A 26,670-nucleotide genomic window follows, 5' to 3' on the forward strand; every position below is an offset into this window, starting at 1 on the left:
GGAGCAATGATTTCTGTTACAGTATATGTGGGTTTAATCCTTTTCAAAGCACAGTACATGACTTGAAAATATAGCTCAAACCAGCATGCTTACAGAGTATGTCCTTTTTCCAGTCAGGGCAGATCCTTCTGTTTCCTTTTCTTCCTTAGCATTTGCCCTGTAGATGCTAATGCAATTATTTTTTAGGGTCTGTTTTATTTATGTTCTTATCCTTCATATCCTGGATGTTCCTTCTTCCCTGGGTCCTTCTATAGCCTACATTTTACCTCTGGTGCTCTAGGGGTGCTTCTCCAGCTCGGGGCAGTGCCAGTGAGCAGCAGCAGCACTGGCAGTACCAGCACCTGCTGCTGCAGGCGCTTCTTTCAAACAGTAGAGTACTCTGCAGTTACCAAGAAGATGCAAATTCATCTGGGTAGGTTTTCTGGAGTATTTTCTATGATATTTAATTACAGTAGAAGTTATAAAGTATGGAGTCTCATACTTGTGCAGGATGGGAACAAAGGCAACAATCAGCTGCTAGTTTGTTGGGGTTTTTTAAAATTGAATTACAAAAAAATATTTTACCTATAACACTTTCAGTTTAATTTTTCTTCCTGCTTCTTCTGTCTTTTCTGTGGAAAAAACCAAAAAATCCCATGCTTGATTTGGTGTATGTGCGTTAGATACCTATTTGCATACGTTCAAAATGTATGCAGGAGAAATTGTTGTATATGCATGCATAGGGAAACATTAATATTTATACATATTCAATAAAATAGGACTTATCCAAGATACTTGTTTCTTGGGTGATTCAGACTGGAAATTATCCAACCTTGTTCCAAGGATACCAAGATCTTTTGTTCTTTCCAAGCTATCCTAAATTGATGACTGAGTATTTTCTCTAATTTATTTTTCTTATTCCCATAATTTTGTCAGAAAATGATTGTTACCACAGATCCTCTTCCTAATACACCTTCACCAACTCTAGTTTCCTGTAAAGACCACGAATGATGTGGAAAGCATATTTTTATGGTCTTAGAAAGCCTCTCAGAGCAGTATCTTTTCCAATTAAAACTAGAATATATCACGTGAGTTTTGTGGTGTTGTTTTAAGGTTTATTAAATTTATCTAAGTATATGAGATATGTGAGATAGTTTACATATGATATTTGCTCAGTGTTTTAGTAACTGTATTGTATTACCTTCTAAATAGATTAAATGTCTAAATTCTTTTTTCTGAATCAAAAAAATAGCTACACCTAAAGTCACTGCAAAAATACCGACCAATTTATATTCAATGTTACTAGGTGCAGCCAGCCAATTATCCTTCTTATTGCCACCTTTTAAAGTCAAACTCGTTTGTTTCCTAGCTAATTGCTCCGAGTATTCTAGTTTCAAAGCAACTGGAAGTCTATTACGGTTATAAAATAATCAAGTGGTTCTGAATCACAAGCTATACATTTCAATAAAAAATATATTAAGTAAAATATGTCACAATAATTACAAAGCTTTTCAAACAATGCTATACACCGTATCAAGGCTACTAAAATCTGGATTTCCTGTGACCTGACCGAGAAGTCTGTGAGTGAGGAAGGAGAGCACTGGAATGCTAACGGAGCCGTGCCGGGCGGAGCCGTGCAGAGCCGCCTGGGCCCGGGCGCGGAGCAGCGGAGGCGGCGCTGGGCGTCTGGCGGGACCCATCCGAACGGCCTGGAAACGCTTTCCATCTCGCTTAAAGAGTCACAACTACACAGAAAGGAAGTCACAGCAAGCATTCTATATATAAACAGACTGGATCCACATAGTTTATTTCTCACAGTTCTCCTGACAATTGAACATTATTTAAGAACGTACTGTATACACAGATAAGAAGAAACATACAAAATGTTTTAAATGATGCACAACAAAATCCAGCAGTATAAAAGAATGCATGTGAACCCTTGCTCACTGCTCAGGCTAAATTTAATCACTGTTTAAATAGTAATAAAAATACAATCTTTCATGGATCTTGTGCAGACTACAAAAGAGGAAAAATTATTACCATATATATGATTTATATTAGGCAGTTTTCTTTGATGAGTTGCACGAACAACTCCAAATACAGAGGCAGAAGGCTGTGTAATTTATTTTAAAGGAGTAAATGTTGAGTATTAGAGACTTTACACAGTTACTAGCACTGGCACTTTTCACCATATTTTGTACACATCACATGATCATCTTATATAACATTACATTTAAAAAATATATCTGAGTGACAATTTTATAACATTCACACACCATGAGCTGGTTAAGGAAGCAATGCCACGGTTGCCCCCTGTAGTGCTTCACTGTTGGTAAATAGAGTTCGTTGTGGTTTTAAAAAAAAATTTTAAAAATTGAAGGTCAACATGATTAAGCAGCTCCGATTTAATAAAGGCCCGCAGCCAACCATCGCCGAGACAGTGAGTATTTTTAGAGTACAGCCTAGAAGCAAACACTGTCATTGGTTAAAACCTTGCCTAAAGAAGTCAGTTACTGTGCTGAAAACTATTTCACAACAAAACTGCAAGCTACTAAACTGTTTTTATATAAATACTTCATCTCCTCTGGATCTCGTTATAACCAAGTTCTTCAAAGCCTTTGGAATTTACTCTGTCTTTAATGTGTGCTCTCATTTCTGGCTCACCCTTTTGTATGTGTTTCTTTTGTTTAGATTCACCACCTAAAAGTGACTAATGTGGTGAAAGAAAAGTCTCCCAGTGAAACCTTCTGCACACTAGGAATGTTCAGCTGCTGTTCAGTGATCTAGAACCATGACAGCTCAAAGCTGTAGTTTGACAAGTACACCCAGGAAGCTGTCATGCTGTGAGTGACATTTCAGGGAAAGCAGAGTCTTTCCAAAATGTGCACAGAATTAACAATGGTGCCATTGTTATTTTTCAAAGAGGATAGTAAACCCAAGATGGTAGATCTGCTTCCCATGTCATCTATTTGCTGGAAAGTAGTTTGGGTCAAGATAATTGTAACTGGTGCCCTGCGACATGCAGTAGTCTCTGTCTAAAAATGTCTCTGCTCTGTAAATAGGTTCTAACTGGTGATCTTCCTTATGAATCTCTGTTTCATGCAGACTGCAAGGGAAAGAAAAAAGATAACAGTTTAAAAGTCAAATACTTTCCTTATGTTTAACTTTCAGAAACAGCGATCATATGAACAGATTCATACTAAATCGGATAGCACTTCATTCATAAAGTCTAATTCCCCCTCCTATTTAACCATACCAAAGCTATCTGTCCACTGTATTCAAAGAAATAAAATTATACATCCAGAATCTGCTTACAAAATGTATCTCACACAAAAAGAGGCTAAATTATCTTCCACTTTGCTCAACACAGGGTATGTGTCCTGTGCTGGAGCAAAGATTTCCACCCTACGTAGCAATTATGCAGTAGAGAGATTCAATCTAATGACAAATCACAAGTAGAAGCACAGGCTGCTCACCAGTCCGAACAGGAATCACAGAAATCCAGGGACATTTCTTGAGGGCAGTCCTGGCAGTGCCACCGAACACCCTGGATAGGTTCAATCCCGCAGTTATCACACTGTGGAGCAGATGGAAGAGCACTGAGAACACAGCACCTGGAGGCACTTCCATTGCTAACAGAGCCCACCAGTTCACCTCGTGGAAACCTCTGTGTGTCCCTGTGCTACTGCCAGCCCACACAGCTGAATCCTCCTCACCACGGACCACAAGGTATTTGTGGATAAAGGAGTCCTCATTCTCTAGGAGAGGCCTCCAGAGCCCTGGGGATCCATCAAGCTTTTGCCTTGCTTCCCTCCTCAAACGCTGCACCTTGGCATTGTCCTGCTGAGAAAAGCGAGCCAGCCCTGCCTGGAGACACTCCCATCCTCAGCTGGCTCCAAGAACTGCTGTCACACAGCACAAGGACGTGATGTTTCACACGAGCCCAGCCACGTGGAACATCAGCCTTTCATGGCAGAAAGAAGCAGAAAGGCCAGGCCAGCAGAGCTTGTTGGGGGGCTGTGGATGACACTGATGCACTTTCCAACTCGGGAAATGTAGAAACACATCATGGGTGGGCTGGAACTAAAAGCCAGAGTGCTGGGAAGGAAGGGGAATAACATGTTTGGAGAAGGAAATGGAGGTCTGGAACTGAAACTGAGCAAGTGCAAGAGTATAGCATGAAGAGAAAAAAACTAAAGACAAAACCGTGTAAGATTAGATGAAAAATTCACAGTGCTATAGAAGAGGGGGAGAAATGCAAAAATATTTGATAAAAAAAAAAAGAAACCAATAAAATGGGACTTGCAGGCAAGGAGAGCTTTTCAAAAATCTGAACTATGAAGAGTGCTGCAGAGACAGGACTGAAAAGGAAAAGTGGGAAACAAGCCTGTGCTCCCATTGCTCATCCTCTCCATCTACCCGAACCTAAGTTCTGTCTCAGCATCTGTGAAAGCCGCTGCCGCAGCAGCTGCTCCTGCCACCACAAAGGCACTCAGGGTTACCAACACCTCGCACAGATCTGCCACAGCTGCATCCCTTCTGGCCACAGGTGGCTTTCTGCATGTCAGGGCTGAGAATGAGGAGGGACCAAGCATCCCAAGAGCTGTTCTCTGAAAACATCAAGTTCAGAATAATGCTAGAACTGAAAAATTGGCCCCAGTTATCTGAATTTGAGAACCAAGACAGCGGAAAGCCTTGACCTTAATTTTTGTGCTCCAGCTCCCCTCTGCCCTGTGAAACAGAAATACCATGCTTTTCAATTTGTAACGAAGAAAAGAAGTATTTGCAAATTGCTTGGATATTATGGCACTGAAAGCCACAAAAAGCCCACAAGGGATTCAATAATTCAATATTCAAAGCACAGGTTGAATAATGTGTAGTAAATGAGGCCAAAGGCTGTGCAGAACCCAAACTGCTCTCAATGGCTGCTTTATTAGGTGAGGTCAGTCCAGCCCGCAGACCAAATTTCCTGAGGGAAAGCAGTCCATAATCACCTGATTTCACAGCTTACTTAATGCATAGTACAAATGCAAATACATAACTCAAATGCAAAGAAACATTCAAACTTCAAATGCCTGACATTGTGTAATGCTGATTTACTTCTCAGAATAACTTCATCTAGATGAAGCAGTTTGTTAAAGTCTGGTTTGCCTGAATAAAGTCTCAAAGTTTGAGGGGAAGAAAATGCTAATTTGAAAAAACCCCACAAAATGACATACCAAACATACCATACCAACTAAAACCAACAAAAATAAGAAGCACCTTGGTGGTCTAATAATTTAAATCTGTCAGTATCGACTGATGAAATTATCTTAATTTTACAGACAATTTGGATTAAACCTTCATGAGGTGAATTATCCTTGCATTCTTATGTAAATGGGTATTAGAAAATAAATCTATCTCAGTATCACTAAAAAAAAACCCTGTTCCAACAGTTACAGCAACCAGTTAGACACAAAATCCCTTGCAAACCAGAAAATAAGATTTTGAGAATGCCCTTTCTTTCATGTTGCCTATTAATGGTTGTTACTGGGACAACATATCAGTTTAACTTAATGTTTATTTCCTTAATTTATATAAACATTGTTTTATGTCCTTGCTTCAACTTCTATCAGTTATCACTTGATGAGACTGTGAAGCTGCTACAAAGCAGAAAAAAATATTAATTTATTCCTCTTATCCAAAATCTCTGTCCCTTCTCTGGCCTCAGGTGGAGGAAAAATTACTCCAAATTCATAATCAGAAAATTAATAATGAATCACTGTCAAAACAGAATGTAGTGTCAAATGGAATTCTATCCTGATTTAACAAGGCTCTAATATAAGATCTATTTGCATAACGTGGTGAGAAAAAGACAGAATGTTTCTCAATATCCTCATAACATCAGCATTCAGTGCAAGCTGAGCTACCACAAAGACTGAATTATGTGGGCTGTTTTTCTTAAAGAAAACGAGGGAAAACAGACTCAGTGAACAAGAACTATGGAACCAAACTTGCAATATTAAATAAATCTTTTCAGGAAATTCAAACCACGTTCCCTTGGAAAGCTTCTACATTCCAGTGAGCAACAGAAGAACACCTCTTGCACTCACCTTAAATCCCACGTGCTGCACAAACCCACTTTCTGCATGCATCTGCTGGAGTTTCTGTTTCTTCAATTTTTTAAACTCTAACAGTTCTTTGTATTCGGGTAACTCTCGATAGGTTACTGGAATACTCTCTTCATCCTGTTCAAGGTAAAAAAAACCCAGAAAAATATTCTTACTGTAGGAATACAGTAACAAGTAAGACATGTATTTGTTCCATAAATCACTATGTATGATTAACAGTGTTTAAGAAAATTATAGCAATATATCCCAACATACTGAAAAAATGTTTTTTAAAACCATAACACCCATACCCAGTATTAACTTCTCACCTTTACTGGTAAGAATAAAATGCAATGAGAAGCACCACGCCATGACTGAAAGAGTAGAACTTTCAGAATTTTCCAACTCCCTTTATCCCTTTACTGTCTCTTAACAGTTTATAAAAACAGACTATTTTTTCATAAATTATGAGGCAGTTTGTCTCCCTACAGGCCAGTGCAGACATCTTCGCCAAAGACACGTGAGTTCTGATTTTTCTCACACAGTTTCCTTCAACGTAGGTTGAGGATCTGTTATCAAAGGACAGAAGCTCTAATTCTACCTCAGATGCTCATTTCAAGGTAATGATTTTATCGTAGCAGCTGTAGTTGGTAGATGTCACCTGTTTCCAAAGGTGACAAGTCTTTACTGATGTAGGGCAGTTTTCAAATCCTACACTGACAGGAACCTTCAGGTAGGGAAAAAAACTAAAACTACAAATAGTGATTAAAATTCTTCTAATGTAGCCTGAATGTGCAATTTCAGTTTCTTTTTATGAATATGTGAAGATTGAAGATTCTGTATTATTTAGTACGTTTATTAAAGCAAGTGAGGGAAAAGAGGCTTTACTACATTTCTGAAAGGCCTTATCAATTATTTAATTGCAGTTATGAACCTATATAAAGGACTAGGCTGCAAACTATCAGAAAAAGTTATGGTTAAATGACACAATTCAGTTGTGTAGTGATAAGCTACATTCTCTTTTCTATAAAACAGGGATTCACCTTCCATGCAAATCTCCCAAGTTTTTCTGAGAAAAGCTGCCAATCCCAAAATAACTGTGTACTGAATAAAGTATGCTTTAATAGCTCCCTGTGTGGACAATTCATTCTGGAATAATTAATAGCTGTGTTCTAGAATAATTAGACTACTGGCAAAATTAAGAGATCCTAACTGAAAAAGTCAATTAACTCTGTTAGGAATAGTGGGTCCTCACTTGAAAATGACTCGTTTATACCAAAATATAATTTTTCAGGAATAGTTATGACTGGTAATAATCAGGCAAATTTTTTTGTCATTACACAGGAAAAGCATGTGGTAATTCCACCGTGAAATCAAAGAAAACCTGATTTTCCTGCTACACTGCTTTTCTTCTGCTAAATGACACAAAGTATTTTTCTCCAAGACAGCGACTGTCACTGTGAGATCTGACTTTTAGCACTAGAACAGAATTCTGTCCATTCATTTTGAATATATTTTGCTCTCCCTTTCTGCTTCCAAATTGCTATTAGTTTGCATTGATTGTGGGGATCTTTTTGGTAACTGAGCTCCCCTGTATCCTTTTACCCTACTGAAAGCCAGAACTGTTTCTATCTGGAAATGTTACTTTAGTGAAGGGAGAAAAGACTATGCCAAATTTTAAAAAAAGTCTCTGTGTGCGTGTGGCACACGAGCATTATTATCACTGCAGAAATGTGAAACTGCAACTTTATTTATAAAAATAAATCTCAGTTGGTTCGTGGTGCCCACATTAATTATGAGTTAGGGCACCATGGCAAAACCAAAATGTTTCAGAAAACTGTTCAGAACAATTAGAAAGTATGTATTTAAAAACAATACAGAACAAAAGCATGTTAGCTCAAAACCAGCTGCACTGCATCTCTTCTAATAAGCATTTTCCTTTCCAGGCCTTCTAAGATTCTTATTGGAATATGCAAAGTTATCAGGAATGTCTGTAGATGAGCTGAAAGACCATCACAGAGAGAATACAGAACACGAGTAAAGATGGGATTTAAGACTGGGAAATAGGTAAGTAAATGTAACAATTAAGGAAGACTATGCAGTGCAGGCAAAGAAGTCAGTAAAGAAGATGAATGGACTTAGAGTGGGTGGCCTCAATACTGGTGTTATGCAACGAGGTTTTCACACACAAGATGTCACTAGGCTCACAAAAAAAAAAAAAAACAAAAACACAAACCCAAAAAATCCCAATTAACTAGTCAGGTTCTTCAGTCTAAGGAAAATCACAGTGATTCACACCAGCTGTTGAAACTTGCCCAGCTCCCAAACAGTAGGATATAGTCCCTCTACAGTTCTGTATGGAAATGGGAACAACATATGGCTAAATTCTTCTTGTATTACTGCATGTGATAAATTAGGAAAGTAGCACACTCCATGATGTAGCAATTCACTGGGTTAGGATGTCTACTAGAATTTGCCTCTAAGAATACATAAATATGCTCGCTGATTGACAATTCACTGTTAGTTCACACTTTGAAGTGGATTTTACAAAATTCGTAATTAATTCAGCCAGTAGAAGATAAAAAAACCCCAATGATGCCAATAGCATTTGAATTTTACCAGGCTCTATGTAACCTTTCTAAAACACATCCCTAACCAGAATCCCAACTCTATCATCTACATGATTTTCAAACCTCTCTCATGCCAGATCACTTACTAAAAATATGCAACTAAAACTTCTTCAAGATATTTCAGGACAAAACTGTTTATGACTTACAGACTTCCTTCCTGATTTGGTCTAAATTCTTTGCTGTTGGAGGCTGTTATATTAATAATGTATTTATATTTCAAAATGGCTCATAAATCTTACAATTTAATACTTACTTGATGGTATCTAATGGTGAAGATGCCTGATTCTCTAAACACTAAACAAGGTCAAAGTGACAGCAAGCAAAACATTCTCTGACGAATTTAAATGACATACCGATACTTCCTCTTCTGCTGCAGTATCCATATGGCTGTGAAAACTGCATCTGTCATCATCTTCATCCATATAAACTGGAGGTTCATGAGATGTCATGAAAGTTGAAGGTTTGAAAAGATGTTTATTTAAAGGATGTTGCCGTCTACTTGATGACTACAGTGAAAAAATGGTATATTTTTAAAAACATTCCTTGGCTATTATTTAAATAATCCTCATTGACAAAACTATGCCTGGAATTTGTTCTTTTGCACTCATTAATCTGTGATGTTTCCAGTTACTTATATTTATATCTCTGTATCGTGGCCTCCCACCGCCGGAGTTGTTCTCCCCCATATCAGGTGGAATCCAATGAACAGTGCAATGCTTTGGTAAAAATGCAGCAAGAAGGAGCCCTCACCATAAAACCCCGAGCACCTAAACAGGTGAGGCTGACAGCAAGAGTAAAACAGAAAGTAAAGGCTGTTACAATTTTGAAGACTGAGGACCAGAGAGCAAAAATAATAAAAAACTTCCAGCAGTGAGTGTATGAGACAAAGCAAGGAAGTAATTTTGCACAGGTCCAAGAGCCAAAAGGTTCATGCTTGACACTTATCAACTTCTTGTATTTGTGCTTTAGGAAAAAACCCAAGTCTAGAGCAATTGTCCTGGTGCAGGAGAGACAAAGCAATTCATTGCAATAAAAAGAGGATTCTAAGAGTTAGAAAGAACCGCTCTCTAAAGGTTTTCATTGCCATGGCATGAAAAAGGAACTTAAAAAACATTTGATGAAATAAATTACTCCATTACTGCACATCTAGAAACTTTCAACTTTAATGCTATCTGAAGGTGCAGAATGCATTCCAGTTTTAAAAGAGGTTACTTAAAGGCACTCAACTCCCATAACTTAATCCCCGTTGGGAGAATATTAAATATCAAAAAGAAGAATTTGGGGTGAATGAAACCGACTCAACCCTTTACTTAGCTACTTTCCAGACCAGCATTTTGACATTTAATGTCAAAACTTATATTCCTTGACTTAAAAAAAACCCCTACAGGTGTGACTCAAAAACGTATGCATGGGAAGTGCTTTCTCTGACAATCATAAAAGAGAGGATTGTTTTACACAGTACCTAGCTGCTCATACAACTAAAGCAAAAGGAATACCTGCAATGGTTAGTACTTAGTACATTCTGCTTTTTTAGCACAAGCTTTTATCCCCAAAGCTTCCTATATCAGTTACAAACCTAAAATATTATAGTACAACCCTTTACCTCTGAGGAGGGATGCAGCATTATCTTACAGCTGTGCACAGTTTGAAAAGTAAAGGCACAGATGACACAAATGATTTAGATGGAATGCATCTGTGCAGACAGAAGTACCAGGAGGAACTGAGATTAGCTCTGTTCCATCTTCATGGAAGAGATGAAGTCTGTAGCAAGAACTGGAAGGTGGTACCTCTGATCTGCAGAGCTACTGCAGTGCAAAAAAGAAAAGGATTTCTTCTAAGACTAATGTACTATACCTATTGTGTTGAATTTTTCCACTTTCTGCCTTATAATCACCAGCTACCTGTGCTTTGGTGCTTTTATGGTTTCCCTTGAGATTTCAAACCTCTCTAAAATACGTCCATGTCTAGATGCTATTTCAGCCTGAGCTGACACGGTGATTTACATTTTCTGTTAACAGAAAACAGATCTGCATTCAATACTAGATCTGGAGTCAGGAAAGGAAAACTGTGCCTATGCTTATACAGCAGCACTGCCATGCATAACATTGCTGTGACCTACAAATTGAACTGAGGATTTGAATTCTCATCCTTTGGTGAAGAATGAACTAAAATACTACTTAAAAGCAGACAGTTAAAGATCATTTTCCCTGTGGGAAATATATCTCCAGATTAAGTTTAAAAGCAGATGCACTAATGATATTATATAAGGATTAAATTGAAAATGATAAGCCATAATTGAAGAACTGAATACTAGAGTCCTAAATCTCTGATCCAGTTTTATTTTCACCAGCAGTAGGTAATGGTTATACAGGAAAAGAAACTGATACACCCTGATTAATTTCCTGTATCATTAGTTACAAGAGACATTTGTCATATGAGTAGATATACAAGGTAACTTCATCAAGATCTTCAAAGACTGAACAGGCTTCTAACCTCTCCAGTACCATTTTTAAAAAGCATCCTGAGCAATCCCTGTGGAGAAATGCAAGTATTTTCTTGTGAAGCATCCCTTCTGTCACAGATCTTTACATTAAATATATCTATGTTTTTTATTTTCCCGTAAGTATGCGCTTTAAGTATTAGCATCCAGTTTTCATACTTCTACTACAGGCAATAAAGCAGACACACTGCAGTTACAGTACCCAATATCAAAAGTAGGACAGGCATGACCCAGGCTCCCACTGGCCCCTGCATTTCCTTTCTGCCACATTCTATCTCCACTGCAGACCTGGGAGTAACTAACCTGGAATGGTGCTGTCAATCCGTGCTCTAAGCAGACAGCTCTATCAGCAGGCTGAGAGCACAATTTCTCCACACACATTTTCATCTGCTCTATTTCTTACACAGGATACAAATGTAACACAGAGATGCTGCTTAGTACAAACCAGGGCAGAACGACCTTACTCTTGTGACCTGGCAATAAGGATGTGAATCACACTGCAAAAACTGACCAAAGTACTGGATATGTTCCAGACAGAAGCCAAAGAAAAATCTGTATGATGGGATCATTACCCTTGCAATATGAGATTGTTAAAAGTTTTACAGAAAATACGTTTCACTCTTAATTATACTGGGTTTTGTCCACGGTGTGACCACAGTTTAAATTAGTGAAAAATACAGTTAAAAGGTCCCACACTGACCAAGTAATCCCACTGTTTATCAAATACACTGATTTTCTGCCTGACAATTTCACACATTCTGTAATGATGGTCTTTCCAAACAAAATTAACAGGAAAGAACAAAAGATGTGACCAAGGTAATTACAAGTAGTAGAGTGAAAAAAAGAACCCAAACAATTATAATTTTCAACGCCTGTTGAAATCGGCCACACAGCATTACTGTAGTACAGAAAGTAACCCAGCTGTGTAAGTAATTTGGAATTCTGACAGATGAATCTCCACAGCATTTAAGGTATCACTGTTTCCAGCTGTTTTTTTGGTTCTTCTGCCAGAAAGCACTTTTCCAATAGACAAGGTGGCAGACAGTCATGTCTCCACCTTCCCTGCCTCTGTTCATAGAGCACAATAGTAGATTAAAACTCTGGTAAAACGGTATTTCCATGATGGGTAGCAAACTGGAAAGGCTCCAATACAAGCACTTATTGTTTGCAGCAACTTCAGAGAATACGGGACAACTAAAGGGGTGTAACACTTTAAATCATTACACACAAACTGTGGTAGATGTTTTTATCAACCTGTGGACAGCAACTTTTGTTTCCAATCTTTCAAAGAAATCTGCAAGTCTGCCTTTTTGTAGAATCAGTGGAAAGTTTACTCTCTTATCTATGAGAAAACATCATGGACACCTGGATGCAAACCAGTAATGTTACTCCACAAAACACCATTGTAAGGGGCTTTGAAGAAGTTTTGCAAATACTGAGGAAACACAAAAAACCCCAAACCCAACAAATAAAACCCCCATGAAACCTGAGACTGTCCCTCTTTCACTATCTACAGACCTTATTATTACCCAAGAGCACCTTAAAGATTATTTAAATCAAAAATGTGACTGATATGCACAGAAATTTAGTCTTTGCTTTTGTAAATTAAGATTTTTTTGGGCCTATATTTTTTCCTCATCCATCCCAAGATGAGAAAAGCACTGTATTTTAATGGACATTTCAGTCTTAAGCCTATGCTTGAGCTAATTCAGCATGCTCAGGTATACATAATTTTCAATGGTTTTATTAATTAGAAGATTACTGTACAATATGAATTATAGGGCTCCTAATCTTCTTCCAACAGGGCTTTCATGATCACTTCCTGATCAGTTATAGTAAGCTTACAAATGAGGAAGAAGTAGCCCAAGACCATCATTCTACCCCTCAGTTCAGCCTGCAATTTGAACACTTCACATCCCCAAGAGCTGTCAACGTGAAACCAGAATTAACACCCAACTCACTACAGAGTGCTACTGGCAAAAGAAAAGAATTACTTCATTAAGTAACTTTATTAATCTATTAAAAGTATTAATGATTCCGACTCAACTTGCACATAAATGCAAACAGAAACACAGGATTCTGTAATATTGTCTCACCTTTTTGGAATATAAATATAAGTTTGGTGTTCTTCCTGGAACTGGAATACCAGCTTTAGTCAGTTTAATAAAATATTTCTGCACTCTACTGGCAACCTGGAAAAAACCAACATGCAACAACTCAGTATCAAATGAAATGTAACTGGTCTTCATTCCAAGTTTTGCCAGGATTGCTACATTGGTTCAGAATACCAGGAAAATAAATGCTCTGGATTCTACCTTGTGATGACTACTCTAATTGGTACTTATCTTGCAGTGCTGCATTTGTACTATTTCCAGATGCTCTGACAGCTTCCAGAGAAAAAAAATTACCTTTCTTTAAAAATATACGCAGAAGATTTTGCAAAAATTGTGATAGAAAGAACTTCAGTAGTTTGCTTCCTGCTGCAGCTAAACTCATTCTTAACAGATACATTATCCATAGTCAGCACACAGAAAGTAGGTCTCCATTTATGAAATAAGTAAGCATGCCTATTTTTTGAGATGTGGAGAAATACAGATATGAGCAGAAATGAGGTAATCGAGTATACTGAAGTACTTAATTAAATTTTTATCTGAAAGCTTGCAAATGAAATAAAAGAAATTAAAATACTGTAAACACAGAACTTCAGCATTTTTTACTTCTGGTCAAAATTAAGAAATTCTGTCATTTTAGGGGGAAAATTCCAACAAGTCAGATGCAGAAGTACTTGGTGTCTCCTCATCTGTGTCCTTCTTCAGCCTGTGATATTCACGTGTCTGCCCATTCTGCAGTACTGGGGTACAGGAAATTGGACACCACAGTGTAACTCAGTCTGAGCACAGTTGGTGTCACTATGCTTGCTGTACACAATTAAATTCATGTTGTCAAGATCTAATGAACAATTAGGTTCGGCAACTTTGCCATGGGGTTTGGGCACATTTAACATTCTGTATTTGAGATCCAGTGTAAGAGTCACACTTCTATTGGTGAAATGCAGGCCCTGATGTTACATTCTTAAGACAAAGTGATTACTGAAAACACATTGCTTCTTTACTGATATTAAAAAAAAAAAAAAAGTGAAGATAAGGGATTACTTCTCCAAGTGTTTTCCATGTTACCTGCTTTGCTGTTCTATTTCCCAGTTCATCTGCTATCTTCTGCCACCGTCGGGACTCTACCTCCTCTGGTGGATACTTCAAAAGCAATTGCTCGAGCTTTTTCTAAATCAACAGTGACAAGGAATAAATACATTTTTCCTAGTACAGCTAGGAGTTGTCAAATATCTAAATACATGCGACTCTGATCTCCCAAGTGCTATAAACATTATTACACAAATTACTTTTATGCTGATGTATGCTGCCACAGGTACAAAATTGATGAGTCTCCTGTTACCTGTTCCTCTACAGTCCACAGCTGGTTAAAAGTTTCAGGTTTGGTCTCATCGCAAAGTCGCCCTCTTATCATCTGCTCAAATACAGGACATAAAATGGAAAATGTGTTTAGAAGAATTATAGCTGGGATGATTGATTTGAACCCTCTTCCTTCTTAAGTTAAACCAAAACCAAACCAAAGCATGAGACTTCAAAACAAAATTTGCTTAAACTGAAGTTTAGTTATAGGATTTGAGTACAGGAATGTCATGTCATCACCAACACAGTCACCTGAAGCAACAGTTAAAATATTCACATTCCATACTTAAAAGAGGAAAAGAAATTTCAAAATGACTACTTTGTAATTTTTTTTCCTTCCTTTTGAACAACTACCTGTGGACGACTGTTTGTGGAACCTTCTGGACCATCACTTAAAGGCAAGACAGAGTACGAAACAGACTCTCCATCCTTCTTGGGATCCAAAGGACTTTTTGGTCTTGCAGGGATACCTACTGTAAGCAACACAAAGGAAGAATTATTGAACTTCCACACTGGTCATTTCTGTCTCGTAACATATGCCCACTTTCTTTTACCTTTGTCAAAAATCAGCTTCACTCTCCTACTGTTACGTTTTCGGTTCTTGAATTCTCTTTCAAAGTTTCCAAGGCTAGTGGTGTATTGGTCCCAGGCAATCTCAGGGAGCTGAACAACTCTCTGAGGAAATGGAAGACCCATATCAACCTGAAAAAATAAGAATGAAAAGTAAAAAACAGTATTTAATGTAATCCCTTTATATCCAAACCAAAACCTACAAATACTGAAATGCTCCAAAACCCAATGCTGCTTTTTATTTGACAGAAGAATGGAAAACCAGAATTTCTGAAGTGCCATGCAGCACAGTTTGTTTTGAAGAGACGGTAAGAACTTTCAAGAATTATACACAACAGTGCATATAAAATATGCAGCGGCACGGTCAATGATGGCTTATTGAGCATAAATCTTTAAAGTGTGCATTTCACAGCTGAAATCATGTGTTTGACACTTCAATATCCTGTTTCTGACTGTCCTTTATTAAACATACCATTAGCTCAGGATGTGCACCTTTCTTAACCCAGAAACTCAACAGATTCAGAGTTTCATCACCTGACACCTCAACTCCTCCCATCAGAGAAATTTATGCCTGTTTTGCACTGATTTTGCTGTCTTCTGCCTAGAACAAAACTGTTGCAAAGCTCACCTCTTTATTTAAAAGTCAACTGCAAGACTATCACTCCTTTGGTCCTTTTTGGACAAAAATACACCAGAGCACTTCAAACTGTCATTACTATTTCCCCATAAAATGACTATCAAATCTAACAATCTTACATCATGCATGCTATTAACCCATCTCAAAATTTAAAAGAAAGACAACTACTGGAACCAGGGGGCTTACATGTGACCTAGGTGTCTACAAACCTAGGAAAAGAGAACCGTAACTTCATTCTTCACCGCAATACATGTTGCTATCACACTACAAGTAACCGTGTTTGCCAGTGGTAGATGCTACAGCGATACAGGATTCAAGCTGAAAACATTTCTTCACTACTCCTGTTACTACAGGGTTTTTTAAAGCTTGAAAAGAAAATGTTTCCTTATAGAAATGGATTCTCCTCTATCAGACAATATTCTATTCTGTTATCTGTAACTCACATATGTTTTTCTAGTGTTCACTTTTGGTTTGGAATACAGACTACATTTCCTGCTCTTTTAACATACCCCACCAAATTCACTCAAAGCATATTTCATTTCTCAATTGAGAAAAATTAGAATTTTTTGATCTGTTACTTCCAGTCACCTGTAGATTTCAAGTTGCCTTAAAATACCTACACTATAATTAGAATTTTAACTATTACATTTCTACATACCAAAAAAAAGAAAAAAGGAAAGGAAGCATGTCTGATAAAATCATTGAAGACTTATGTCTTACAGATCTAGTAAGAAAGCAAAAAGCTATTTTTGCTCAGCAGTGAAAAGATTTTAAGCTCAAAATTTTAATATAAGTATATATATCTATTCTTCAATTTCTATAGACGCTGAATTACTAGTAATTAAAAAGAAAATCCAAGTAAGACTTAGGAAAAGTCCACAGAAATACCTTCTTCTGGAGTCTTTCCACAAATCCAATAGGATCTTTCAGTGCTTCTCTCTGGTGTCTGCCTAAACTTTCAAGGTCTTGAACTGCTTGAGTACGTTGAGCCTCGAGTACAGCAATCGTCTGTAACAGTCTCTGATAACTACAGAGACAAAGGAAAACATCTCACTGCATTTGCCTTTACAAGTGACACCCCCCACCTAAACACTAGCCACGGTTATCTACCAGAACCTACCAGATTTCATAGCTTATCTGAACCATTCCATGAACATTTTAACTGAATTATAGTAAAAAATATATAAAATTTATTTCAAGGCTATACAAATTTATATAAACCCATAAGGGAAAATATATTTAACTCTCCAGTGGTTTCCTTGAAATGTAAATTCTATAGCAGCAGAAACAATATGGTATCAGGGACAACCTATATTCATATTCTCAACAGCTGTAACCAACAGGCTTTGCTTACAAAGTTAAAAATACCACAAACAAAATGAGCTAATTTCTGTTCCACTTCAGCTTCCTTCCACCCCAGTACAAGCGGCTACCACAGAATTTTAACATTTCACTCCACCATCCAAACGCTGGACAGGAACTGTTCAGAAACACAACATTTTGTAGAAGCCCCACCTTAGAGCAGAACGTGAGAGTAACCTTTGAAATATAATAACAAACCAAGGAATAAGTAATTTGCAACATAAATTCAAGCCAGATTCCCCTTAAGAATAAAGAAGCTGAATGAAATGTCAGAGTTTCCTCTACCCCGGATTCCCACGCAATTTGGGGTGTCTGTTTAACAGACACACTCGAGCGTCACTGATGGCACTGTCTGCCTGTACCCAGTAACGTGTGCTTTCCAAACTGTTTTCCATAAAGCTATCTCAGACTCAGGAAGTCATATAACATTTAACACAGCCTTTAAAAAAGTTAACTACATTTAATACCTTTTATTAGCTTTAAAATTACAGTTGCCCACTTCAGTCTCTGAAATCCCGTAGCTACCCGTGTGGCCCCCGTTGTTGCAAATTATTATGTATTAACTTTTTTCATGACAATGTTTTCTGACATTTACTATTACAACTGTAATTTAGTTCAATACAAAATACACATACTAAAATCAGGTAAGAGATGTTTACTGCTGCAGTATTTCAGTAAATTGTCTTTCTGTTCCCTTATTGCTAAAATAAAGACAAGCCTGGCACAATGAATTCCATGTGTACTACAGAAAAGATCCAGAGGTTACTGAGGTAATTCAAGTTGTTCAATTGACTGCACTAATAATTGGCTAAGGCTTTAAGTGGACAGAAGTAAACAGTCTTAAGGCAAAATACAGGCTTTGTACCTTCAAATATTTAAGTTTCTTCCCGGACATTAAACTGCTGCCTCTCCATGAGAAAAAGTAATTTTCTTTCCACTCAAATGTAACATTTACAAACATGAAATACAGCTATACTTTCTGAAGTTTGAAACTAAAATACAGAGCTTGTTTAAAAACAATAGGACAAGATTGTTATGAATTTATTACTATGTACATTTGTCTGCACATATTCAGGTTTACATGGAGCCAAGATCTAAAATGCTTGTTTAATAGGCCATTAATAATGAACAGTACTGAATATTTTCATTACTGGGAAAGTGCTCCAGATTCTTCTAATCAAAATAACTCGGCATAAAGCGAGATAATTAATGCGGCTATTCTTCAGCAGGCGAAAAACTACCTCCAGCAACAGCTTACAGAAGTGCTGACAGCACATCAGAACCGGCCTGAGACAACAGCAGAGCTCAGGCTCCTCCAGGCTTACAGGATGAAGATCTTTACTCAGACCCTAAACACGGCACGTGTGAGCGCAGGGGCTGGCAGCTCCTGAGCCCTGGAGGCTCCAGGGCAATCAAACAGGCAGGATGCCAACACCTCGATGTAGATGCAGCTGTGACAACACAGAAGAGCTTAAGGATACCTGGGGAGAGGATTTACTCTGGACAACAAAAAGTCTGCTTCCATCAGCAGGTGCCCAAACTTGTGTTAAGAGAGCCGCAGTAGCAAAGGCTCAGCAGCGTACACAGATTTGCATGTAAGAAAAAGGCAGGTATTTAACACTGTTTTTCTTGAGCCATTTCACTTCATCTATTCAAACTGTATTTAAGCAATTGATTTTCTAAATGAAATTGAAAAAAAGGTAATAATCTCATTTAAAACACGTAAATACATAAAAGTAAAAAGCAACCAAATGTTGGAGATTTAAATGAAGCGATAATTTAATGATGATACACATACATAAAGGGAAGAAAGAAATCATCTTAATGAGGTAGCCTTAAATAATTTAGTCGGAATGGAAAGAGATGAATTTACATTTGGGGAAAAGTAACACAAACCCAAGAATATACAACTTCAGTTACTTCCCTCATTAAAACATTCATGTGACCTCACTGAAGTGGTCTTCATGGAATTAAGTAAAAACACAAGGATGTCAGGATCATTCAAAAAACACGTCACATAATACTGATCTGTGGCTACAGACTAGCATTATAACTGGAGAAAAGGGGGTTTTGAACCAACTCTTCAGACTAAAAGGCTTCCCAGCGCTTTTTCGTATCTCTACTAAGATATAGATTAACTTGAAGCTATTTACTTTAACTTCCATATTCAGTTTTAATGAATTAATATACTCTAAAGCCCAAGAATAAGACTGCAGTTTTATTAAGTGAGTATCAGAGGTACTGAAATACACAAAAATGGGGATTTGGGGATCATTCATTGCCTAGAAAAAAAATTTGAAAATACTAGTCCTGAAATACATAGTTTGCATACTCCATATTCTGGGACTTGCTGCAGAACTGCATTCTCCCCAAATCACTGCACATCCCTTTCAACTTCAACAGGACCTTTCAAATGTTCTTTTAAGTTTCGAACAACTATTTCCACAGGTTTGTACAGGCTCTCTGGCCCTATAGGGCTGTAATAACGCCAAGTATCTCTCTGAAAAAGCAGCAAGCTACACAACACACACACAGAACCCTTTCTTGAAGCCTCTGTCAATTCTGGCCCCACAGTCTTTAACACTACCACCATGCTCCTGCTGCATTATGCAAGAGATCATGTGAATGAATCATTTCCAGGACTATTTTAAAAAGTGGCTACCAATTCTCACCTCTATCTTTCCAGCTCCAAACTACCTCCTGCAGTTGTGTTAAAATTCTCCAAAACTGAAAGCCTAATAAAAGAGAAAGTAGCTCATTAACCTGCTGCAACACCAGCTCCATCCTTCAAGCAGGCACTCAAAGAGCAACCACCTCTACATCATCTTCTCTGAAAGATCAGAAATTACCAAGGAAAATTATCCCACATCCCAAACCCAAAACCACTCTTGAGTAAACTCACAGACAGGTCCCTTCCACTGTCTGAAGTTACACTTTCCTCAGTGCTAAATACTAAATTGTTAGCACATACAAAACCCAAAGCAGTTTTCTCTGCAAGAAAACTTTCACTCCAAAGAATGTAATTCTATTTCCATAATCCCAATATTGAAATACTCTTGCAAGTTCTTAGATCATGTTAATTGCAAGGAATCTTCCAAATTAACACTCGATTCATGCAGCATAGCACAGAAACAGCTTCAGAATCTCTGCTGAAAAACCTTGATTAGCATGGGGTTTGAGGGACTGATACTTAAAAAAGGAAAGCTACTTCTTACAGATTGATGCTGATCAGCAGGAATTCCAGCTGATTCAGTTTTTCTTTTGCAGTGATAAGTACTCCACTCTTTTGGGCTGCTCCATGAAGTAATTATCACAGAGCAGAGTCAGATTTCTGGAAGTCATGCCATAAGCAATTAGTTCTTACACAATTAATTTCCATTAATCTTGTTCTAATAGTGATTAGGAACACGGCAGCCTCCTCTCTTGCCTGTTACAAAACTTGGGAATAGCATAGCTATTGCCTTAATGAGACCCATGTCCATTCTGATCCAATTTACTGAGATCTACTTTCAAAATGCTTCTCCCTGCCATTCTTTCCATTCTAATAGCATTTACATTTCCAAATCAGGGTACTCAGAGTCATATCACAGATTTTAGTTTGTCTATGTCAGGACCTAACAGCAGCCTTTAGAAAAAACTATATGAATATGGACTCAATCTGGCTTAACAACTGCATGTTTCTTAAGTTAACCCTTGTTTTTTATACTAAATGACTTGGCACTGACCTATAAAAGGGGCCACAACTTTCAGCATTTTTAAATAAGTAATTTCGTTTTTACAGTAAGAGTCTGTCAGTCACAGAGTCCCTCCATGGTTTCTGCAGGTTTCCTCTCCCTTGAAGAGAAGATCATCCCGTACTTTAAGCCTTAGCTGAACAAATGATGTGAGCAACTGACAGTACAAAATGAAGCTTTTAACTTTTAGGTAGCTAAATCAAATTAGTTGGGGAAATAATGTGGGTGTTGATAACAACAACTCAAAATCAATATACAGAGTCTCTTGAAATTACTTTGGCAGCTACACTTGCCTTACATCACTCAGTACCTTGCAAAGATATGTACTTGGATGCATAATTAAAAAGAAGTGATTTGTCCTCTTCTAAAATGCTGCACAGCTGGTGGTCATCAATTTCCATTCCCAAATCTAACTTCACTTCTCCAGTTATATAGTTCACAGTATGTTAAAATGTACAGTCCCCATCAATTCGGGAGGGCTCTGACACTAAAAATGTGTACCCTAATTTAGAAATACTCATTACTTCTTGTGCAGGTAGGAACTCTTTCACACAAGGGTGTATACAGGTCTCATAATAAAGCACAGCTAAAATATACATAGAAAAAACCCTTGTTATTTTGTATTTCCAAGAGCTGTGACACAAAACTGGTTATTAGTGACTGGGAGGATTTGAGCAAGTCTTTGTTTCATTGCCATCTGCTGGCACTCCAGCAAAGTACAGATTACAACCTCCTCTCCCAGACCAAGGTCACTTATTACTCTGGATTTTGGTCTACTAACAGCTATTTAAAAAAAAAAATTCTCTTACTCCATGCTAAGATGAGAAGGTATTGGATATTAAACATCTTGTAAGACCACAAATTATGTAGGAAAAGGGAAACATTAATTGCACTTGGAATTTCCAAGTCACCCAAGGAGCTGTAGAAGAGATTCGCTCCCTAGAGAAACCTGAGCATCAGATCAAACACTATCCTGTCATTTCAAAGATGTGTGGTTTTTTCGTTTGGGCTCTGTTTGTTTGAGTTCAGATATAACAGAAAATGCTCCCAGCTCTTAAGCTTGGCTCGAAGTCTTTGCCAGTGTCACAACACAGTAATTCTGACACTGCAGAGTTTCTTGCAAATTATTCTGATGTATAACTAAGATTTTAAAAAGTCTCTAATTGCTCTTGGAAGAGTCTGGGATTCAGCGCTGGACGTGTGGAGGACAGGACAGCAATGAGAAAGTACAAGAGACTGATGCAGAATGGCCCTTCTCTGATCTCCCTTCAGAAACAGAAAGGAGTTTAAGGGTACAATCAATAAGAGCATCCATACATCAGCTCCCGTCAGGGCTTGTAAAAGCACCTTTGCCTGGAGGAAGCAGCATATGGTGGGATTTTACCTACTTAATGCTCAGACACTATGACCAGGGTAATCCATTTACAGCTCTTTCAGCAACTCTTTATTAAACTGCTTTCTACTCTGGCTTAATCTCTTTACACAGACTGTCATTTACTGTACTTTCACCACGCATATTTAATATTCATGCTTCAGACATCTTAAAGTATTTCAAAGGTAAATAAATAATTAAACTGCATCTCTATGTTATACAACTAAAGTACACATTAAAAGGCTTCTTCAAGTCTACTGTGCCAGGAACGGAACACAAAGCAAAATTTCTGAAGGTCAGCCTCACACCTATTTGTAACAGAACAGAACTAATCCAAAAAGCACATTTTTAAAGGACATTTTTAAAAACCCAACAAATCCTACAGCAAAAAAGCAAGTTCTTCTGCAGTAATTTACCTGGATGCAAAAGAACCATTTTCCACTCAAATTTTACCTTTCTTTCAACTTTCACAGCTTCAGATTTTGTGTTTCGACCATCTGAATAGTATTTTATTGCTTATCAACTTGGGACGTCCTTCTCTCTTAAATTCTTAACTCTTCCCCAGAAACAAAACACCCACTCATATTTCTAGAGGCTTCATTCTTGTCAAGAGCTGTCCAATGCATTCAGCAGGATTTAATATTAGCAGTACAAACGCACCCTTGTCAAATACCCACATTTCCAGCAACTTTTCTGAATTTTTATTAGCAATTAGGTCTCTGTGCCTCTAAACAAGTTTGGAACTTGTTTCAGTCTTGTCAACAAAACAGCACCCATCAGTCCTCTCCCAGTTAACACAGTTTAATACAGTCTTTTGATACTGATGGCACTCTAAACCATTTGCCTGCAGGACAGTAACATTCAGTAGGGAAAAAGATACAGGTCCCCTGTCACTCCTCTATTTTCCAGGCTTGTATTGACATGAGATAATGACAGAAATTGTTTTCTTCACAAAAGGCACAGAAAGACAGACTGACAGCACATCCCTAACTTTTTCTCCTTCCCTCTCATCATCTCTAATGAGAATGGTTTCAATTCCTTCACTGAGGGAAAGTAAGCCCTCCAGCATGCCCACCTGGACAATCATTTCTAGAAAGACGCTGGGAAAGCAACCGTTCAGAAGAAGCTTTATTCCACAGACAAAATAAGAGCGACCCATGGTCCCTTGAAACTGACCCAGCTGCACAGAAATCCTCTGACAAAACAAGCAGAGAAAGCTGACAACACCGATTACTGAACTTCTTCAACTCACTCTACATTAGCTTCTGCAGGTTTTCACCCAAACAAGACACACATATAACTCAATTATTCAGGTGCATATTCTTGCTATAGGAACAAATTAACATATTCTCCTCAATATGTTACAGTGATACTGAACATTAGAACAGAATTACAAGAATATGATCTACAATCATGAGTGGCTGAATGTATTTTTATTAGTACTCACTATAATAAACCATGGACAAACACAGCTGGTCCTTGTCTAAGGAAGCATAAACTTCCAAAGATTGCTATAGAAAACAGCAGCAATATTTTTACTTTGAGCTACCCAAAGCAAAATAAAGATGTGCAATAACAAAAAATGAAATATCAGCTAGCTATTCCTACCAAGAACAAAGTATAAAGGAAACCAAAGAGTAGGACCTTTCCAACTCTCAAATGCATGTATTGATTAGGACTCACTGCTGACTGAAAGAAGCTTGAACAGTATGTATTGCTTGCACAATTTATTTTTAAAAAAGATACTGCTGATCAGTTTTGCAGTTCATGCTGGTGATGTCAAAACTTCTTCAGAAAAGACCAGAACAAAAACTTGAAATTAGTAATGAAGCAATTTCAAGCTGGGTTAGTTAAAACTGACAAATAAAGAGAATCCATTCCCAAAGCAAATGGCAGTCACTTTGTTCTTGTCTTTGTGGTGGCATCATTATGCTTAATAATATTTTAGCAATCCCTACCAAGTAGGCAATTATGGTAACATTAATTTATTCCTTGTTCCACCGCACAACTTTACACCGACATAACTGGTATAACCACAATTTACTGCTTCTAAGCGTCCTTGTGTCAGCAGCCAAAACCACAGCCAGAGCCTTACTGTGCACACAGCTCTGCTGGGCCAGTACACTACTGCCCCGTCTTTTCTATTTTGTGCATCAACCACCTGCAGCATCCAACTTCTACATGATTTTACTTAAAGCCAATCTTGGTTTTGGTTACTTAGAATACAGACCAATCTACCAGACAATAGAAACTACTCTCTGTAGAAACAATGACATTTCATGTTTTAGTTTTACCTTAATAGGTAATTTAAGAAAAATATCACTGTACGCCACACCAGTTTTGCGAAACAAAGGATGAATTAAATCACATTGTAATCCAATACATATAGCATTTACACCTGGTTTTCTAAAATTATTAACTTCTCTTTTTCTTCACTAGAATTGCATATACTTCATCAATTCTTTTATATTGGTGATAAATTCTACAAATGACTCAGAGCTATGGATTAAAACTGCAACTATGAAAATTAACTTGATTTACACCAATTCCCTTTATTCCTTGAGATGAAACAAAGTCAGAAACAAAGCTCCCCCAGACTAAAACTGACATCTCAGGAAAATGAATTATCAGCTACTCACAGCTACATGACATCATTATAAAGGAATGTTAAGACTTAAGTATGCATTGAAATAAATCCCTACTGTGTGATCAATTTAACTTTGATTTGGAGACACATAGCTGTATGTACAGGCTTTATTTATAAAACTGATCTATGATTATTAGCCAATATATTCGAAGACAGTCATGGTATTTTTATCTTTTCAGGTTAAGGAAAAAACATGGTGCAGGCAAAGTTAGAAAAACTAGAAATTTAGAAAGAGGATGCTACAGTTACACTTTAAGAAGATTGTGTTTAATGCAGTTCTCAAATAACTGGTATGGCAAGGTGCACCAAGTCCTATTCTAACAATTCATATGCAGCAAGATGAACTTTTATACTGCTTTAATTTGATTCTTTAAGCAGAAAATTTGTGACTAAATAAAATACAAACCTCATGCCACAGGAAATGCTAAAAATGTTTCTTTTCTTTCTCACATTCACATAATATTAAAGGTGACTCCAAAGACATAAACAGTATTATCATCAATTGTTAAGCATTTGTAAATCTGATCGCTGCATGATCCTGCACCATTGTCTGTGTTTCCAAGATCTCTGCAACAACACAACCCATTGGAGGTAAGGATCCACAAAATTGGGTTTTAAGAGATGTATTAAAATCCTCATTTGATCTGTCTTCACTTTGAATGCCAGTGCATCTGTTATAATTTTAAATATTATCAAGTAATAAAGATACATGAAAATACCTATCTACTGAATAAGGTCCTAACTCTTAGAATTAAATGCCTGTAGGGAACTGCTCATGCATAAGGTTTTATTTCAGTGATCTTGCCTCCAGGTCTAAATGGCTCCTGTAAAGCCAACTGTATAGAGTCCTAGAAATGCATTCTGTAACACATTACATGCATGTGAAACCTCAATTCCTCAATCACATTTTCATCTAGAACCCTGGACTAAGAGTCAAATGAGGATTGTCCCTTTCTGCAAGCTAATACCTGCCAAACATTGCAAATCTCCAAAGGAAATACAGAGGAAGAAAAAGAAAAAATAAAACCAAAAAGGGGCACTAAATGATACACTGGACAAAGGCAGAAAGTACTGAGAATAAAATGCTGCACCAGACAGAAAATTAAAGTATGCTGCTGCAGTATGAGATAGAACTACAGTATAAAAAGATACAGCAAAGAAATATGAGAAATGCCTGAGGAAAGACATATGCAAAATATTAAGCACAGAATATAAAATTCAGGAGTGTAGAAAGTTTTAAATCAAGAAGCTCAGTCTTGATGAAAGTATCTCAGGAGAAAATGCAAATGTTTCTGAGCTAGAACACAGAAACAGAGAAACAGAATTCTCAAATATACACCAAACCGTACTTTTCTGAGAGCAGTTACAGTACACAAAAATTCCAGTTCTGTGTGTAGCAACAGAAAACATTAACAACACTTCACAACTTACAACCCCCAGATCAGTCTGTTATTATCTACAAAAATGCCTGTTATGATAAAACTTCTGCTTAGAGATCTCATCTCCGTCTTTGTAGGACAGTTCTATTTTAATAAAGAACATCCATCATTTCAGCCTTCTCTCTGATTAATATTCATCTGTGATAGTTATTTATTCTATTGCATCATCCAGTTTTCCCAGAAATATTAATATATGAATATTGTTTAAACATGTTAAGATTCAAAAAGCAGTAAAATTCATACA

The 26,670-nt window shown here is 37.4% G+C and overlaps 1 protein-coding gene across 4 annotated transcripts in view; it reads right to left on the reverse strand.

Annotated features, from left to right (window-relative positions):
- Positions 1-10: 10 nt before the first annotated feature.
- The window catches only part of ZZZ3 (zinc finger ZZ-type containing 3), a 57,444-nt gene continuing 30,784 nt past the window's right edge, over positions 11-26,670 (reverse strand). For 3 of the 4 annotated variants that reach the window (XM_040073176.2, XM_040073175.2, XM_040073177.2), the window contains exons 4-13: positions 16,761-16,899; positions 15,220-15,367; positions 15,020-15,138; positions 14,649-14,720; positions 14,375-14,476; positions 13,295-13,390; positions 9,052-9,204; positions 6,072-6,206; positions 3,456-3,556; positions 11-3,085 (exon numbers count right to left, since the gene is read on the reverse strand). In XM_040073176.2, the coding sequence (XP_039929110.1) occupies positions 2,941-3,085; positions 3,456-3,556; positions 6,072-6,206; positions 9,052-9,204; positions 13,295-13,390; positions 14,375-14,476; positions 14,649-14,720; positions 15,020-15,138; positions 15,220-15,367; positions 16,761-16,899 (1,210 nt within the window). In that variant the 3' untranslated portion in view covers positions 11-2,940. The remainder of the gene's footprint in view (positions 3,086-3,455; positions 3,557-6,071; positions 6,207-9,051; positions 9,205-13,294; positions 13,391-14,374; positions 14,477-14,648; positions 14,721-15,019; positions 15,139-15,219; positions 15,368-16,760; positions 16,900-26,670) is intronic. The other variant, XM_040073178.2, reaches the window with a different exon arrangement.

This window comes from Hirundo rustica, chromosome 9 (genome assembly GCF_015227805.2).
Source record: "Hirundo rustica isolate bHirRus1 chromosome 9, bHirRus1.pri.v3, whole genome shotgun sequence".
In the NCBI taxonomy this organism is placed as follows: domain Eukaryota; kingdom Metazoa; phylum Chordata; class Aves; order Passeriformes; family Hirundinidae; genus Hirundo; species Hirundo rustica.